Genomic DNA, 19,369 nt, shown 5'->3' with positions numbered 1-19,369 from the left:
TTCTTCCTCTCTATAGGGCACATGGCCCAGATGCTATGATCCTCGTGGATGGGCAGCCTCGACAAGCCAAAGGGGAGCTAGGGCTATCCCAGATGCTCCACATCGCTAGCCAGATCGCCTCTGGAATGGTGTACCTTGCCTCCCAGCACTTTGTCCATAGAGACCTGGCCACCAGGAACTGCTTGGTCGGAGCCAACCTGCTGGTGAAGATTGGAGACTTTGGGATGTCAAGAGATGTCTACAGCACTGATTACTACAGGGTAAGGCAGCTCCAGTGACAGTCTGATGCTCAGAGCAAAGGGAGACTAGGAAATGTTACAGTAAATCAGTTTTTGGAACTCTTGGGCTCACTCGGTTATTCCCTCATTGAAACATGCGCACAGATGTCTATCAGGCATCCCTCAACCACTGTCCTTACTCCTTTTCAATCCTGGGCATGCTTGTAGTTCAGACATCCACACAGATGTCTACACGCAGAGCTCTCTGTGATACCCCAGCACACAGTCACACGCTTTGGGATGGCTCTGAAGTCATCCTATTCTTACTTTCTTCCTATTTTTTTTCTCCCTCTTTTTTGAAGACATTGATAAATTAAAGGTAATCCAAAGAGATGACAAAGACTACAGGTCATGACCTCTGGTGCTAGATTAAAGAAACTTAATTGAGGGATCTAGAGAAAAGGCAACTGAAAGACTGACTGATAAGTGCATAAAATACGGAAGAGGAAATAATAGGCAATTTAGGTTCGACCTCAAAACGCTTTTTTCCAGCAGGGACATCATTCAGACAATAGAATAATTTGCCAGAGGTAGGTTGCTGAGGGCCTGTCATTAAACAATTTCAGGAAGCAACTAGGTAAAAATGCCAGGGTTTAGTGCAGAGGCTAATCCTGCGCTCCGCTCTGGGGACGGACTCAATGAGTCAGGAATGCCTTTCCAGCCTTTTCTTCTGTGGTTTGTGCTCGCACTGTCCCCTTGTCTTGCACACTCCCTTTGTGCCTGTCTGCACTGCCCTGTCTGCCTGGGATGGCAGCCTCCCCGGGGGGACAGCGGGTTTCTCACCCTTCCTCAGCTGCAGGAGAAGCTGCGACGTGCAAAGCGTTTGAAGGACACTGGAGCAGGCGTTTGTCGCTGGGCCGTCCACCAGCAGGGAAGGGCTTTTCAGGCTAAGGAGCAGTGGTTTCTAACCTGATGCTTGGACTAAGGCTGGCTTATTTCTGGTTGCAACATGGATGTTCGGCTTTGAGGGTGATTTCTATCAGCTACACCAGAAAGGGTTGACCTGTGGTCTTGATCTGATTCAGAAGGTTTTCCTTATGTGATAGGCAGTTGCCAAGTGGTGTTACTGTGTTGGGGAGGAGGAAAAATGCGATCAGATTTCTGCTGAGACATATCACCTCTCCCAGCCCAGGACATTGGCTTATCACTAAGTTTAATTGCTGGTGAGGGAACCAGTCTTCACTGTGCAGCACAAAAGCCCATGTTGGGAAAAGGTCTCGGTACAGTTACTGGGTAGTGCTGAAGGAAGAGAGGTGGCTACAGTCCCGTCACTGCTGAAACTTCAGGAAGGAGTGAGTAAGAAAGAGAAGAACCCAGGGAAGGTGAGAAGCAACCCGTGTGATTACCTGCATTCTTGCCTGCTTCCTTTCCTTCAGCCGAGTTAGACCCACCCCAACCACAGTCAGTGTCACACCGCTTGAGACGATCCCAGCCGAGCTTGCGTTCCTGCAGCACCAAGAGCTCTCTGTGCAATGGGAGAATTTGCTGCGGTTGACATGTGAAGGCTGGGAGGGTCCCCAACATGTGAGAATTGAGATGATGTCCACAGGCCAGTTCGTTGTTGTGGGATCTTTTGTCCTCTCTGTGGTGGTGTTCTGTAGACCTCATCCTGTCTGTGCAAAACGCTTTGCTGAGGATTGCGCCACGCTGTCTCGTGCAGTGTCATAAGGCTTTTTAGTCGACTTTTCTCTGCTAACACCAATTGCCATGCATGACCAAAGTATTAACTAGTTATTACCTGTTTGCCAGAGCTGTGCTTCAGACCAGCACAGCATTTTGTTCTTAGTTGATTTGCCTTTCTCTTTTTTCACTGACTTTTGGTACTTTTGAAACTCCTGACCAGTAAGTCCATGCTCTGCATGGATGGAGACCTTTTCTCTGTTACGGTCCAAAGAAGGGTCCTAGCAAAATAAGGTTCTGATTGCCCATATTGACACTGGGGGTGTGAGGGACAGAGGGTTTATGGGACTTGCCCAAGGCCAAAGCAGGATTTGGTAGCAGAGCTGGGAAGTCCATCTTGGCGATATATTTCCCCCCAGCAAAGAGCAGAAGTCCAGGGACCAAGTGTCCTTCAGCCCTCCTCCAGCCACAGCCCAACCACACTCCACCCAGCATATGAGAAGAACCCTGATAGATCTATTTCTCAATCTCCTTCTCTAATCACTACCCTGTGGGACACGTTTACCAGGAGAGCACGTGGAGCTGATCTCATTATTCACCCTTCTGGTGCACTCACAGTTATGTGACAGTCTCTGTCCTTCCCCATCCACCACTATCTCGTACCCGTCCTCTCCTTTCCCTCTGCCTTTGCACTTTCTCTGCAAGAACTGGTATGAGCCTTGCTGTCTCTGGACTGGGAAATCTATTTGGTTTCTATGTGTCTACCTGCACTTTTAAGTTCCCTATGAACAAGAGTAGTCAACCCTTTGAACAGAAACCTGCTTGTGACACTACTGAAGCCACATGGTGCTCATGTGAATTGGCGGAATTAGACTTGACTTTAACTCTGGTAAGAAGCAGCATTCGCTTTCTCCTGCAAACGTAGGTGAGAAAAACAATTTGGCTTCACAACAGTTGTGCATTTGTGCTCCATCTTCCTCGTAATTTTAATTCCTAACATCCCTTGCATGAAAACTGGCTCTTGAAGGCTCCTGAGACAATCTTTTCAGACCCATCACAAAATCCACCACCATACACCAGTAGCTTTTGAATGGGTACAGATAGAGAGCAAATGATCTCAAGTGTGAGAACCAAACTGCTCCTGGGTCTCGCCTATGGAAGGTGGCTACGTGGCTGAAGAGCTGAACTGTGAAACACTTTGATGATGCCCCGTGTCATATCTACAGCCTACCTGGTAACATTCCGGAGTCTGATTCTCGGTGTTTGGGCCCAGCAGCTCTCCCCTGTCGACTATCTGCCGTTCCCAGCAGTAGGACCTGGAGCAAAGTTCTGCTTCAGGTGGTTTCTAGAAAGTATTGCTTGGTGTGTCCAAGCTGCAGCCCAGGAAGAATACTGTAATCTGGCATTTTCTGGGAACGTGGTGAAGGATTCCACCTCGAAGCTGTCACAAAGTGACAGGTCTGGAGCTCTCTGCAAGCAGACTCACTTCAGTCCGCTGGGTCCCCGTGTCTGCTCCTGCCCAGGCCTCACAAGCACAGACAACTGGGCATGTGGCTATGTGAGCGTGTTCCAGGCTGAGGATTAGCTCCTAGCCATTTCCTTTCTTTCCCATTTTTAATCTTTTAAAACAAAGAAAGAACACCATCTGGCTCCTGCATTTGTGGGATGCAGAAGTGCTTTAACAAAGGTGAACTGCTTAATTTCCTGTTACACATTTGGATACAGAAAACAAACATTTGCGTAACAAAAGCAGCAGAGGCTTATTTCCCCTCTCCACAAGGCTCTCCATGTTCTGCCTGAAGACAGATGCGTCCTTTTCCTTGTGCATCACAGAGGGATCCCGTCAGCTGGTGCCTTTAAACCTTCTTTCAACATGACAGGATGGAGAGAAGATGGTTGTGGAGGTGGAGGCGGTGGGGAAAGGTGAAACAGCATCTGATTAGAAAGCGGAGGAAAGTGGAGGGACTGGGGAGATGAGAAGTAGCCCAGCATCTGTGTGAAAAGTAAAGGCAGGGATGCTGAAGAAGCATTTCTGTGATGTGTTGTGTAATGTGCTGTGCAATCTTTGGTGTGGGTCTCTGTGGGAAGGCAGGATGGAATATATCCATATTGGAGAGAAAAGATTTGGGCGGATTTCATTTTCCTTGTTGTTTTCGTTAAAAAAAAAAAGTGTGAGTAGGCGATTTTTTTTAGGTATGACTCAGGACTGTGACAGCAGGTGGTGGGACGCTGCAGGTCGGGGACGTTGCGCTGAGTGTGACGTGGAGACTGCAGCAAGTCATGCACACCATGCCTGCCCAGTGCTGCCTGGGGAGATGGAGGCTGTCACCGTGGCTGGGGGGGGAAGTTGTCCAGAACTGGGGGCATCACTGGGGCTGGGCTTAGGACGCCCAGCTGCTCTTGCACCCAGCAGACTGGGGTTTGATTGCTCCCAGAGCCCTTCTGTGGCTCTGAACTCAACTGTTCTCCAGTAAAATCCAGATCGGTTTCCTTTTGTCCCCCAAAACGCGTAATTCAGTTCCCCCCCCCAAAAAAAAATCATGTGGCAGCTACCCAGGGAAAGGGCAGTATTTCTTCATTTTTAGAAGAGAACACAGTCTTAAATCGTACTCAACAGTCCTTAATAACTTCCAAGGTAATGTCCTGACATGGGTGGGATATCAGCAGTGAAGACACATGTCAAGTAGATGAAGGATTTATGGAGGCATTAAACCTCATTAAGACATCCCTCTGTCCAGATTGCCTATGTCCTACCCTTCTGGCATCCTGCCCCAGATCCTGGGCTGGGCTTGAAACCTCTTGGGGATTTAGGTCCATCCTGAGTGTTCTCATCACAGTTGATCATCCAGAGGACACCTGCTTGTCCAAAAAAAAAGGCACATGCAGGAATTGAAAAGGGCTCTGAAAATATGTTTCTATTTCTAGCTACACAGAGCTAAACATAATAACAAAAAATGCTCCCTGCTTCTGTGTCCTCACCACTCTGGAGCATTGTTTGGATTTGGGAGAGACAAGGTTTGCAGGAAGAGGCAATATCTTTTATTAGAACATACGATATTGTTGGAGGGGAAAAAAGAATGGATTTTAGACACAAAACCCCTCTCTGAGCTCTATTTTTTTTTCAGTAGTATCAGTTGGTTTAATAAAAGATTAATATCTTCCTATGAACCTTGGCTTTCACATCCTTAGACCGTCAGAACCAAAACATTTCTGCTATGACTTTGGCCTTAGGCTAGTGTTCATTAAAAAGTCTAGGATCCCTCTGGCAGATGCCTCCTCGTCTGAAGCATGAAGGTTTACTGTGTAAACATTTTCTTTCTTCTCTTTCTTTAAAATGGCTAGAGAAAACCCCATACTCTATAATTTCCAGTACCCATTGTCAGTTTTCTTCCTGATGACCGTCTCCCATCTAGACCATCTCTTATTTTAGTTCTTCTCCTCTAGAGTTCAAAATTGTTTTCTTTCTCCTGGGTGCAGTCAGTTATTTTTCCACTGAAGTTTCCATGCAAGTAATAGATCACTGAGGTTTAGCAGCTGCCTGGGTCATGCTCCTCTAGAGGTTCATTCAGCATGGTAGATAAGACTAATAGACAAGCCTTTCATTGAAAGTACATTTACTCTGACCCACACTCTCTGAGATAGAGGGTCCCTAAACGATCACACCATCACTGAGTGGTGCTCTGTTCCCACCACCTTTGGACTCACTGCGGAGTTTTAGCTGTATTCTCCCACCGGCATTTTTTGCGCATCCTTGCCAGGGCTCCTTGATGCCCGTGCGTATCCTTCAGCTGTACAACACCTGCTTTCGTGTCCCCTGATGCTCTCTTTGTTGCTTTGCTGTCCGTCTCACGCAGCGCGTTTACAGCATGAGAGATGGAGCCTTGCGGAGGGAAATTCCTGCCCGGCCCCGTTAGCACTGGGAAGGAGCCCTGTGAAGAGTGTTGCAGGGCTCTGCACCATCGCCTGCAAACGGGAATGCCAACAGGCGGAGGGGAGGAAAACTCCCTCTGAATTTCTGTCTGGGATACGGTACTGACTTACTCTGGGGGAAAACAAAAAGAGCTGCTACTCTTCAGTTTTTACAGTAGACCCAGTGAAGGCTGGCAGGAGTAGTCGGCTCCAGACAGAGAGCGAGTCGGGCTCCGTGCACCCAGACAGTGCTCCGCTTCAGCGCTGATGGGGGGGAGAGCAAGCCCAGTCCCCGGCCGTGCTGACCGTTGTCTGCAGTCTTGTGTCGGTGGTACAGTGTGTGCGCCACGTTCAGCTTCCAACGTCAGGACCGTTTGCAGCACCCAGGCGCTGTGTGGACGGTGAGCAGTTGAGTGTTGCCTTTTGTCTCTTCTACCCCTTCTCTGAGGTGGAAAATACGACGTACTGCTTTGTCTCGGTCCTTTCTGCTCGGGTGTTGGGAAGGTTTCATATCTGTAAATATATGTTACACTACGGAAAGGACTTAGAAGTGAAAATTACCTTAATTTTCTCCTGTACTAAGTGTGATACTGGTGAATGTGTCTTGCTTTGTCATACCTACATAAGTACAGGCAGGAAAGTCTCATAGTGACCTGGAGACCCCTAGTACTGGTACAAAGAGGTCAGTCAGGCAGAGCCATGGTCTTGCTGTGCGCAGGAGCCTGTGTCTGCTGTTGAAAATATTACATGCCCTTCCCAGCATCTGTTTACACACGTGTCCCATCACCCCAACCCCTGATTTGTTATTTCTTTCCTTGTTTTCATTGCCATTGTTCCCCCGGATGACACTTCTGTGCCCCGTGAGGTGTGGACAGCTCATGCCATGGTGCCTCATAACTGTCCTGACTGGTGTTTTGGGGGCAAAAGAACCAATTTCCCCCCTAACTTGCAGTAAGGTTGGAAACAGGAGAGGTGAGGGAACTGCTCAATGTGGGTGCATGGGTTAAGCGTCTCTGTTCCTGTCCTGGTGTGTTCTGCGTGCAGGAAAAGTCAGTGTGATATTGAACGTGCTGGTCTTTGATATCTCTGTGGCTCCTGTAAAAAACTCTGCAAATTGAATTCGCAGCACAGTTCCTTATCTCCTGAAAGGAAGATGTAACAGCATCATCTTGTGTTTTAGCCAGACATTTTTCCTCAACGCTTCCCTATTTCTACACTGAGGGAAAAACAAATGTTGAGTCTCTTTTTTTTTTTTTTTTCCTTTCCTTCTGTTTGAAACATTAAGAGTCCTTCACACAAAGCAGCTCAAGTGCTGAGGAATTAATTGGGGAAATTAGGTTGTGTTGTATTTCTGGCATTTTCTCAGAAATGGTAATTGCCCTAATTCTCCACCCTGCCAAGACCTCCACCCGCACCCTCTTTCCCCCCTCCCCCTTTCCTCGCTGTCTACCTGTCTCTCCTGCTTGAGTTGCTGTTTTCATGCTGTTGCCATTTATTTCATTTCAGTAATGAGAGGGATGTGGCAGGTGAAGAGCTCTCACAATCTGGTGACATCTTCTTTGAAGCACAGGCACAAAAGAGCAGTTTGGTTTGGGGAAATGAAAACTCCCTGCTCTGGTACTTGACCTCCCGTGCTCAACTCTTCTCCTGCTTGGGATATGTTGCTGCTGCATTGCAAGTCATTTAGCTCAGATTTTTGTTTCATATAGTCTCAATATTCACCCAAACACTCACCTCCATGTTTAACCCCTCTATGTTCCCCCCTAGTTGTTCAGTATTTCCTGACCTAAAACACTGGTGATGGTTAGGGCAGGTTCAGATACAACGGAGGTGCTACAGTGGGGAGTAAAGTGGGGGAACTCCTTGTCTCAGGAGATGGTAGGTGCCAACAGCTGAGTTGGGTTGAAAAAGTGATTGAACACTATTGTGGAAGAAAAGTAATCTGTGAGGGGCTAGAAAACAGCTAGCGAACACAAAATACTCCCCCTGTTTCAGGAAATCCCTGTGCCACCAGGTTTATCAAGGACTGGAAGACTATTGTGGGACATATGTGGTGGGCTCTTCTGTTTCCATATTCTCCCCTATGCATCTCTGACAGGTCAAGACTTTGGCTGTTCTTAAAAGTTTTCCAGGCTGTTTTCTGCTTTCCTGGGAGCTGGGGAGAGTACTGGGAGTAACCAGTCAAATGCTGGACCCATCTGAGGGGTAGTGACACCATCTCCACGAAGTCAGAGATTCAGTTCAGTTCAGAAAACTGCGATTGTTTCTCGATGTAGCCAAACCACCCAAACCTCTTCACTTCTGCTGTGAAAACTTGAGACAGCAAGTTTCCTGCAGGGATTTCGGAAGCCCTTACCTTCAAAGAAATTCCCTTCCCATAAAACTGAACTAGGGAGGGCAGGACTCTCTTCCATTTTCAGTGTACTCCGGGTGCAGCCAGCAGGTCCAGAGAAGCAAGAGAAGCCACTTGTGATCCCCACCAATCCTTGAGTAGTTCCCCTCCTCCCCGTCCTTGACTGTGAAACTGTTTTTACCCTGTTCCAATTTGTATTGTCCAAGTGTGGTCCCCAAGTGAACATCCACGTGCTAGAGGCTGCCTGCATGCAATGTGCTCCCTCCCTCCCGCTATCCCCGCTCTGAACATCCCTTTAGACTGAAAGCTGTGAGATACATGGAAAAAAGCACAGTGCCCAGTTTTGAGCCAGGGAGGCTCTCCCATGGTGGAGATCCATCCAAAACATGTTCCTCTGTGGTGTCACCAGAAACAAGGAAGTTTTTTGTACAGGGCAGGCCAGAGAAGGTGGTGGTTCCTGGGTTTTAGCAAGGTGGCCTGATTTAAACCCTACCTAGAGCAGAAGAAGGTGGAGAACCATAGGTCAGTGAGCTTCATTGTTCCAGCCCCAGGTGGACCAGAAACCGTGTGTGTGCTCCTAAGCATATGGAAACAAACTATTCACGCTTTGGAAGGAGCACTGCCACTTACAATCGAGGGAGACTTGGATGTGTAAAACCCTCCTCTCTCCCCTTATCTAGGTTGTTGGACCCATTTCCCCACTGGATCCCAGCTGGCCAGTGGCCTTCTCCTGCCTTCCCAGCTGCAGGACCATGATCTCAGCTCTCCTTTACCGTGGGGACAGCCATGAGATCACACAGTGGTTGGGAAAGGTGGAGAGCATCCCCAAACCTCAGTACGATCAGCAAAAGAACTGGAGGCGGAGCACTTATAAGCCAGTTTAGTGGGAGCATGGATAAATTATGCCTTGCTTCAAGACAAACTGGGGACCTCCCTAGAAAAATTAAGATGCAAATATCTTCATCGTCCTCCTTAATTAAGATGTTTGCATGGAAAGAAAGCATTGCCTTTCTGTTTTCCTCCTGATTCCTGCATGGTCAGAGTTTCCGCAGGCTTTCCCCTCCTGATCCCCTCCTGTTTCGTAGCCCTGTCTCTCTCACAGCCACAGCGAGCTCCTTCTCCACGCCAGCTGGATGGAGAAAGCCCCTATTTGCAAGCAGCTGTCTTTAATAAACAGGCTGTTTAGGGCTAGGCTGTCAAAGAGAGCATGTTCAATGTACAATCAAGGGGCAACGATGCACAAAATTGCACACGCACACAAAATAGGAATCTTTTCTCGGTATGTGTTGAGCTTTGAACGCTTAAGTGATTCCACCTCGCTCTTCCCCATCCAATTATGTGGGCAACACACAATAAGATTGCTAAAGGAATTAGTGAGGGAAATCTTTACGCTGCCTGATCAATATTGCTCTGCTCAGTACAAGGCATCTCCCCCCCTCTGGCCCCAGTCATGTTCTCATTTGCCCTCTGAAAACACAAGTTCACCTTCTCGCTCTTTGGGCTGTGGTGGCCAAGAGGAAAACCAGCAGCTTGTCTGCTCAAAATGTTTGCAGTTAGAGTTTCTTCCTTGCATTAAAAAAAAAAAAAAAAGAAAAAAAAAGGTGTACTACAGTCCTGCCAAAACCACTTTTCAGGCGTTTTAAAGAGACTTGCTGCACAGGCCAGAGAGACCTTTCCTCTTTCAGTTGTACGGCCTTACAGAAATGGCCAGCAACCTTATAAGCAAAGGCACTGGATGATAATTTTTCTGAGCATCGCTGAGGCAAGACGCCAGATTTTATGGGCCACTAGACTGATCCAATATAGAAAATCCTGTGTTCCACTGCGGATTCTGAGACCAAATTATCAATTAATGTGAAGCATTAAAAAAATCCAAATCCCTTTTAGTTCCCTGCAGTCATTAGTGACAAGATACAATATCTATAGCTCAAATGCTTTGCCAGCATCCCCTGGCAGCAAGGCAGAAACTCCACTCCTATTTTTTTTCCAATACATACAAGGAAAACATATGAGATCAGTGTTTCTTACAGTCAGATTCAGCTGCCTCTTCATATTTACTTAGATGGAAGAATAAATCAGGTTTGGGTTACTCTCTGGGTTAGTTATTTGTTATTGGAATAAATGCATGGTAATAGATCTGACAGAGGAAGATGTTTCTCTTTCAGGTCTGTGTTTGAGGTAGAATTTGCTTTGTTCTGCACTATATTATATTGATGTTTTTTTTTTCCCGCTGCTGGATGACTTCATTTGCTCTGCTTCTTTCCAATGTCCATACCTCTGCCACAGCTGGCTTTAGGATGTGGCTTTATGCGATAGATCTCTCTTTTCTTTTTCCCTAACTGTAACGTTGTCATGCAGAGGCAATTTAAACAACCAGCATGAAACAATTTTCTGAGCCTTTCCCCCACCCATTTCCTACCTCAATTTTTTGGGAAGGGAGGTGAGTCAGTCATTCACGGGGCAATTCCCTGAGCAGAATGAGCTGTCAGCTACATTTAGCAGCTCCGTTTTCACCCCTGGCGCGGGGTGGGAAGGCGCCCAGGGTGATGACTGGCTGCACACACCCTGAGGCCGTATTTTTGGTGTTCCCCGGGCAGTTGTCAGCCTGAGCTCTGAAGGAGCACAGCCAGAAGTCTCCCCTCAAACCACTGTGCTCACCCAACTGCCCTTTCGCCTTGGGATTTTGTCTCCTTTTTGTCCTGGTGGGAACACGAACACCTTCCTAGGAAGTCAGCAGACCTTGTTATGCAGGTCGTTCACTCTTAATTTGCACACTGAGATCCCTACCCCTTCTCCTCCCTCCCATCTTCCCTACTTTGGTACACAGGAAAACCTAGTGCTGGATTTTCTGCTCCATCATTTTGCTTCCCTTGCCCCCTCCTAAGGTTCAGTTTTCCAAGTGCTGGCAGCTTTGCAGGTGACTGGAAGCTGTGGGATGAGTTATTTTCTTCGTCCCCCAACCTGCGACAGTACTGATGGGACAAAGACTTTTGGGGAAGCGTAGGGTGATCTACCAGCTGCTTCACTGGGATGTTTGGCCAGTGATGCCTTTAACTCTGGCTAACCCGAGCCTGCTTGCGCAAAGACATCAGGCCTGGGTCTTGTTCTGCTGGCAGAGGGAGACCCGTCCCTGCACCGTGCCCAGGAGGGCTGGCAATGGGCAAGGAGCAGGATGCTTGAGTACCAGATACAGAGGAACCGCTCAAGCCTCCTAAAACTTCTCCTGTCTGGAGAGGGACTCTGGGTCCCCCAAGGGATGTGGCTTCAGAGTCCAAGGAGAAGTTTCAGGAGGCCGAGGTCCCCTTGACTCTTGCCCAGCTCGCCCTCCCTCTGCACTGGTGCAGGTGATGGTGTGGGGTGCAAGGAGGTGGTGACCAGGGCCAGAGGGTCTCACCTGCCCCGTGCCCTCCCAGCAAGGGTTGTGCAGTGTTGGGATGCTGTAGGCAGTGAAAGACATACGGTTCGGTTAAAGACATACCCTTTCCCTTCTTGTCCCCTTGCTTCATCACCCCCATCCCTCCCTCCCTCTCTCACCCTTCCCTTCTCTTTTGTTTGTCTCCTTCCCTTGTTTTCACCCATTCACTGTCAGGAAGGGCCGCGTCCGAAGGGCCAGTTCAGCGCAGCGTGGCAGCGACAGAGACTGGCACCGCCGGCAGCTGCAACAGTGAGTGGATCTCGACCCCTGGGGCAGCTGGAAGCGGGGGACCGGTGCCGCTTGAGCATGAAATGACACGTGGGGTCGAGCGGCTTCGGGACTAGGTCGGGTCTAGTGCGTCTGGCAGCAAAGGGGCTCTCGTGTGTGATGGGAACTGCACATGTTTCTACTGTGGCAACTCTCCGGGGCTTGTCTGTGTGGTGGGGTGATATGGGATGAATGCAAAAGTCCTCAGTGCAGTCTTCCTCCATGGGTGTTCAGGCTGTGTCTGCACTAGTGGACAGTGTGGGCTGTCCCCTGGCTCTGGTGGCAGTGAATGCAGCATGGTTTGTCTCCATGCAGCTAAACCACTCCGCTCCTCCAAGCAGGGTGGTGGTGTTTGCACTGCCCACCGGGGACCGTCCCTGACTTGTGCTGTCCTCTCAACAGTTGTTTGAACGCTGTCAAATTGGCGTGAACTAAACCCAGACCATTTGAACAGTTGGACTGTCACATGCCAGCCCCGACACCTTTTGTCTGCTAGTCTAGACGCAGCCTCGGTGTCTGCCCGGTTGGGTGCTTGCAGCTGCGAATGGGTGGATGTCAACCATCACTGCTCCACTGCTGCTCCAATCCCTCACCCGGAGGAGCAGCAGTGAGGGATTGGTACGGGTTCGATGCTCTGGCAGTGCCAAGGAGTTTGGGTTTGCCAAGGTGGTGGCTGATGTGAGCCGCGTGAGCTAGCCAAGGGCTGGTAACACCTCTGCTCACCCTGCATCCCATTGTGCCTGCTGCATGCTGGAGCCTCTGCGTAGGGATGCTCAGCCCGGCAGGTCCCCAGCTGTCACAGCATCACCAAAGCCACTGCCAGCAAGCTGCAAGGCTGCTGGAGGTGAGCTGCAGAAGCCTGGGAGAGGGGCAAACATTGAACTCGTTTGTCCTGTGGGGTTTTCCTGCTGGCGCACAAGGAAGTCCTCTGTTGATCAAGAAAGTTGGGCAGCCTTTGCTTGAGTCTGTTTTGGAAGTGAATCGAGCTAATCCACCCAAAGACGCTGTCTGTGCAGAGCAGTTACGACCCTTCATAAGTTAAGGCAGCAAAGTGGTGGCTTCCACACTTCTCAATAGCTTCCCTGTGCCAGCCAGCCCAGAGAGATGGACATAAACATTTGCAAAGTAGCTGTGACTGGGACAAATTACCGGGATCCGATTACCCAAACTTCCCTGTGCCATTGGTAGGTGAGGCGTATGCTCCTGGCCAGGTGATGAAGGACTAGCTGTCCCACTGCCCAGCCTCCTCCCAGCACCACCACCACCACCACTCCTGCCCCGGCGGCAACGGGGGTTGTGGGAACGCCTACGGGGGTGTAAAGCAGTTGAGTGGCTCTCACAAAGCCCTGCCGGGATGCGTGACGGAGCAGGGCCCTGGCAGTGCCTGCCTGGTGCCAGAGTCACACGGGAGTGTGCGTTTAGATATCGCTGATTTTACAGGGGATATGTCAGCGGATAAGAAGACGCGCCACTGAAAGGTGATTTTGTTACGTTTATGCCTTTCTGAGGCAAAATTGAATTGCAGGGTGTGGAGGGGAATTTAGTTCTAAGCACTGATGTAATTTTGTATCCTCAGGCCTGAAGGCAGTTTTAAAAAAATTATTTTCCCCTGTGCCCTGACACTATTTTTTTGCCTTTCAATCATGTCCTTATGACAGAACAAATACTGGGGTTGACCTTTGCAATGTGACATAATAATATGTGACTTCTTTATAGCTCTTTTCATCCAAAATTCTTGGCACGCTATGAATCTGATCCTGCAACCACTTACCACTGGGCTTAGCACTCACTGCTCCAAGCAATCCCTGGGGAAGCCAGAGGAGCACTCACACACAAAAGTGCTATACCTGGTATTATTTGCAGGATCAGGCCCTGGAGAAATGTAGCACGTGTCTGTCAATAGCCACATTTTGGAAAGAAAAAGTCTTGCCCTCTCATTTATGATTTTTATTCACTATCAGAGTGCCATGCTCAGAACGAACCTGACAGCCTCCCCTTGGCTAAAATGTCATGGCAGGTAATGCTTGGGTCGTATTTATAGCTATCATCTACAACCCTAATTCTTCTTTTTATTAGTTTTTTTTCCCAGCCCTGAAAGCATGGTAATTAATAAACTCCCTTAGCTTATCCTGCACCATTTGATCCTGCAGAAATCACAGCATTTTATCTTATTAGCAAGTAGGAATTAAAGAATTAAAACTACTCAGGGGGAAAAAGGAACATAACCACTTTCCCTGTGCATCCCTTCTGAAACAACCTTGCGCTGCACCCTCAGAAACCCTGAGCTCAGCCCCCTTGGCTTGACAGAGGACAGGAATCCCAGACCAGTGAATGCTTGGGCTGAAAAATGCTTTCTGCCCTGCTATTCCTGTTCTGAAAGGGAGAGCCCAGTTAGGTGTGTGGAGAAGAAGAGTCCAGCAGTGACATCCCAGCCTTGGACTGGGCTGCAGGTCCCTTCCATGCTACCGATGTCCTTTGTCACCATAGGAAGTTCAGTTAGTCCTTCTGTGCCTCAGCTTCCCGTTGTTAAAAGGTGATCCCGGCTCATCTTCACTGAGGAGATTGACATGACAAAAAAGATTGCAAGGGACACAGTCATTATGGTGTTGGGAGATGGGTAAGTACATTAGAAATATGTAGGGAACCTGTGAGCTGAGACATTTGTGGTACTGGTTCAGGGAGAGTGAATTTTGGAAGTCCTCAGTAGTTGGAAAATGCAAGGAGAGAAGCAGGTAGGATCCTTGCGCCCACCTCTGCTTGGTATGTTTAGGATGGGCACAACCAGGAGAGAGACCTGCTCCACCTTCTTGGTGATGAGAAGTGGTTAAATGTGGGGATGGAGACCCACAAGACATCAGCAGGTATCTACACTGTTCACGGTTGTTTGCCATCAGTAGAGCACTGCATCTCCCCTCCCTTAAAAATAAATTCATTAGGAGTCGAGAGGGCTGGAAGGGATTCCCTGGATCATCAAATCCAATCCCCTGTTGCATCAATCACATCAGTTTTATCCTTTTCATAATCAAGCACCACTATTAAATGTGCTCCTAAGGGAAGAGAGTCCCAGAATCTCATTGCTTTAACTCATAGATGCTTCTAATTTCCAGTCTATGCTTAGTCATGGCCCGTTTGTTAAACAGCAGGTACCTGGCACAGGAGCAAGAAATTTAACACAGTTTTCTTAAAATAACCACCCAGAAATCCTAGCCACAAAAAAAAAAAAATAAAAATGCTGAGGTTGCAAAAGGGAACGTGCAAGGTCAGGTAATGATAATGGGGAGGCCCGAGCTCACACTTGTCTCTGCTGTGTAGTACAGACTTTACATAATCACCTGCCGTTAATCTTGCATGATCCGGTTGAGGTACAAGGCAAAAGTACTCACAGAACAAAGGAACTTCTTTGCTCTTCTTCTCCGTAATATTCGTTGTGTAACCTTCTGTCTCTTTTGCCAGGGATAACTAACCCTGAGCTAAACATTTGGCTATTTTTCCCATTCTTGGCAGGCTTTTCCGTGCCATTCATTGCTTTACCGTGCAAGCCTTTACCTGCACAGCATCTTTGAGAAGTCAGTGAGTTGCATTGCCCCATTTTACAGTTATTTCCTTTATAGGAAAAGAAGTGCGGCACTCTCAGCCATACCAACCCATAGAGCTGCTGGGGCAACTTTCCTCCTCCAAAATGTCTCTGCTTTGTTCAGTGCAGTCTGATTCACTCCAAACCATGCGATTGCTACTCAGCCAGAGGAAAGGGGCTGGTGCAGCAGTCTGCACATAGTGTATGATGTCGCATGTCATGGAAACGATGGGATACTCGAGACCGATGACTTAACAGTCTTGTCTGGTTAGTTAATCAGAGTGACAATAAACAGGCAGAGGGGGAGAAATAGATGAGTATAGGCAGAGGTACAAAACCGCTGTGTTACCCATTGCAGCATCCATCAGTTGTGCCCCAGCCCTCAGAGGGCAACGGCACACGGGGTCGTGCGCACTTAGGTCGGGTCACAGCCACGCAGCATGACCAGAGTGACTAAGGACCACCGTTCACTTTGACAAAACCAGGTTTGCAACTAGGACGCCGAAATCCCATGTTTGCTTATTTAACTTGGCAGGTATTCAAGTGAAACAGGCACGGAGGGGAGGTGTCAGAGCTGATCTCGGTACCAGCGTGTGGGATTTTGACTTTCTATTTCAGTGCTTCTGTTTGGAAAAGAAATGCACTGAGAACCCCCCCACCCCCCACCCTTTTTTTTTTTTTTCAGCACTATTTAAATGTCATAAGAATCATCCAGTGCCCACCTTAACGTTCCTAACAAATTCAAATATTTTATTAGTCTACAATCTGAAAATCATTACCGTGGTTACTATAAAAACCTGAAGCTCTCCAGAGGGAACGATGTCAGTGGGTCTAAAACATATGCAAATATATTTCATTGCCATAAAGGTACGAGGGGTCAGAGAGGCAGCCCCCAGCCCCGGGGTGACGGGCTGTTAGCGTGGGAGGGAGTGAAGTGCATCTCACAGTGGGGAGGGAGAAAGCGGAACTCTTGGCTGGTTTTCCCGGAGTTTTGCGGGGTGAATGCCTGGGGCCGTGCCTGGCTGGGTTTGGATGGTTTCAGAGGGATGCGTTGGTGCTGTTGCCACGTGCCTCCCTCGCGGTGAGGGTACTGAAGCACTCCCGACAGCTCACCCCCATCACCGATGAGCCGCTCTGAACCTCTGGCCCCATCCTGCTAACACAGACTGGGCGGGTGCCTGTTCCCCTTGGGCTTCCACATGCTCCTGGTGTCCCTTTCCTCCTGCAGATGACTCTGGATGTGTCCCTCTGAGTAAGCGATGCCTAATGCAGGGCAGGCAGGAGACAGTCACATCCAGCTCTGAGGAAGCAGCTCATGCCCAGGAGAGACTGGGGGACAAAGTGGCCCCTGCTTTGGCCAGGTGACACCAGATACTTGCAGAGCGGTGGCTCCTGAGCTGGTCCCTTGCCCCGTGCAGAGCCAGTGGGTTTCTGCTGGTTACTCCTCACTGGCTTGGGCAAGTGTTAGAAGGTTCAAAGATTAATTACCGTTTAACCAGCTGTATTTCCATCTCTGCAGAAGGCTACAGCGGAAAAGACAGAAGCACTGGGATAATTTACCCTGGTATGACACAGCAGATTACCCTGTACTTACAAGGTCACCAGTTACCATGTAATTAGACCTCCAAGGCAGGGAAGTCCGCAGTAGGTTTCCAAACCACTCTTCTTCCCGGTGTCAGAGAAGCAGAGGGATGGCAGCAAAGTGCAGATTGAAACCTCATTAGGTACATTTAAAGCTGTTAAATAGTTTAAAATTCGAGCGGGGGGATGCGCAATGAGAGGGCGGCAAGGCCACCTATACCTGTCAGTGAGAGGGAGGAAAATAATCCAGAGCAGTTTGTCTAGGAAATGCGGGAAAGCCAAAAGAGAAAGGAGGGCTTAGAGGGAGCCATGTGTGCCGGGAGGCTGTGGGCTGAACGGCAGCAACGGCCGCTGCTCTTCAAGCTTCAGCAGAGACAGCTTTGCCAGTGGTGGAGGACTCCGCTGAGCTACAGAGCTGCACGGCCGCTGGGTCCTGCCCCGTGGGATGGTGTCCACGGGGCCGTGTGGGATGCGGCAGTGGGGATAACCGCTGGTCAGGATGAGGGGTGGGTGGTGGGACACCCCACCCGTGCCTGCTGCCCCCCTGCCTCTTGCTCTGCATTGCTCTCCTCCGTTTTTCACACGCACCCAAATCAAACACCTACTCATGGAGCATTTTGAAGAATGAGAAATGCCTTTGATTCTCAAGCACAAGTTCCAGTAGCAGCTCATCGCACCTCTCGGGTGGCTAATGAAGCACCGAGCCGGTTCTGATCAATATACGGCAAGTACCGCTGTAGAGTGAGATTGTGCCTGCCCCAGGCCACTTTGCATTTTGTCTTTATAAACCCTGTCCTCTTCGAACCAAGCACTGTCCCATGTGGGGTGGCAGCTCCCGAGCAAGCTTGTGGCTTTCAGTGTACCAGTGAAACAAATGCTCTTCTGAAGCTGTCCATGTAAAGAACCCAAGTCAAAGAGCAAAGTGTGTGCCTCTACAGCAATCGTTATTTTAAATACTCTTTTATTACACAGCCACGTGTCCTTGGCTCAGCCCCACAAAGGGTATCCATTATGTAGTCAGTGTCTGGAGAGGTGCAGCAGAAACAAAGACGGTGTGAAGCAATTGATTGCTGAGGATCGAAAGAGCTGTATGTAAATAGTTTGTCTAAAGAATGACCAGAGCGGGGAGATGTGCTACCTGATTGCAAATATTTACAAAGTTGTGAGCTTGAAGGTTAGAAAACGTTGAGAGAAGTATTAGAAGTTAGCACAGAGATGAAGCAGTGAGGATGAGGCTGGGGAAAATTAGTGTGGCAAGCGGGAAATTTCCATCATGTAGGCAAGATTTGCTTGTGATTTCCTGAGGGAGGCTGTGGGTTGCCCGCTGGGATGTATGGATTGGCACCCATCAATACCTTAGCAGATCCTTTAGGGCCCTGGAGAGGGCAGAATGAAATTAAATAGGGTTTTTTTTTCGGCTCTACTCTTTGGGCTGTAAAGCTGTTTCATACGCAGACATGCGTGTCGTTGCCTGTGCATGCTGCGTACACACACCTAACGCTCTTGGACTAGGGCGGCTCATCCAGAGGCGGTGAAACCAGCCAAGGCTTTAAGCCCAGCATTTGTAGTCACGTTTCTCCTTGAAGTAAATGCTCCAACAATGACATAATTGAGGACTGTCCTGTCTGCTCAGGATATGTCTGCAGGGGTCATTCATCCTCTCAGACACTGCAGAACATTAGTGGTTTCTTCAGACTCACTTTCTCCTTCCGTCCTTCCTCTTGTGGCTAACCCTAATGGAGAGCTGGTGGCTAGAGACTCCTCCAGGAAAACACTCCTGGTTTGGAGAGCTGACCGTCTAGAAGCAGTCCTATATTATGGCAAAAAACAGTCAGATGTGTCCTACCGGGTGCTGGGTTTGTGAAATGGTCCCAGTGGGGCTCACTGGGGTGAGGCTGGGGCTCACTGGGTCTGGCTGGCTGAGGGGAAGGGAGCAGAAAGCACCTAGCGATATCTGCGATGGCCGCTTAGTGCTCGAGGGCTCTAATGGCATCTAGGAACCAGGTTCCTGTGTTTGTGGGTTTGCTTATTTATTTATGCTCCCGGCTAAATAAATAGGGAGGAAGAATTTTAACACAGTGGTTAAAATGCATGGGACTCCAGCAAGTCTGTCCTACTCAAGGGCAACTGGAAAACTTGATAAAGAATGGAGGAAACTTCAGTGCACAGAAAGTCTCAGGTGGGAAAATGGAGTAGAAGAGGATGCAATGCTTGATTCCTTCAAATTTTCAAATTCAGCTTGTTTGCCAGCAGAATCCTGCAGCCAAACCCCAGCCTCACCTTCTGCGCATGCCACCATTTTGGCTATGGCTGGGTTTAGTTCTGCTGCTTCCCGCTGCTGCTGCCGCCGCTGCTTGTGCCGCCGGTCCCCC

The 19,369-nt window shown here is 49.0% G+C and overlaps 1 protein-coding gene across 3 annotated transcripts in view; it reads left to right on the top strand.

Moving 5' to 3' along the window:
• The window catches only part of NTRK3 (neurotrophic tyrosine kinase, receptor, type 3), a 233,273-nt gene that overhangs the window by 200,355 nt on the left and 13,549 nt on the right, over positions 1-19,369 (top strand). For 2 of the 3 annotated variants that reach the window (XM_009887217.1, XM_009887210.1), the window contains one exon: positions 17-260. In XM_009887217.1, the coding sequence (XP_009885519.1) occupies positions 17-260 (244 nt within the window). Of the gene's footprint in view, positions 1-16; positions 261-11,749; positions 11,825-19,369 lie in introns of all 3 variants that reach the window. The other variant, XM_009887203.1, reaches the window with a different exon arrangement.

Source organism: Charadrius vociferus, unplaced genomic scaffold (genome assembly GCF_000708025.1).
Source record: "Charadrius vociferus isolate BGI_N301 unplaced genomic scaffold, ASM70802v2 scaffold190, whole genome shotgun sequence".
Classification (NCBI taxonomy): domain Eukaryota; kingdom Metazoa; phylum Chordata; class Aves; order Charadriiformes; family Charadriidae; genus Charadrius; species Charadrius vociferus.
This window is presented reverse-complemented; position numbering and strand designations above follow the sequence as displayed.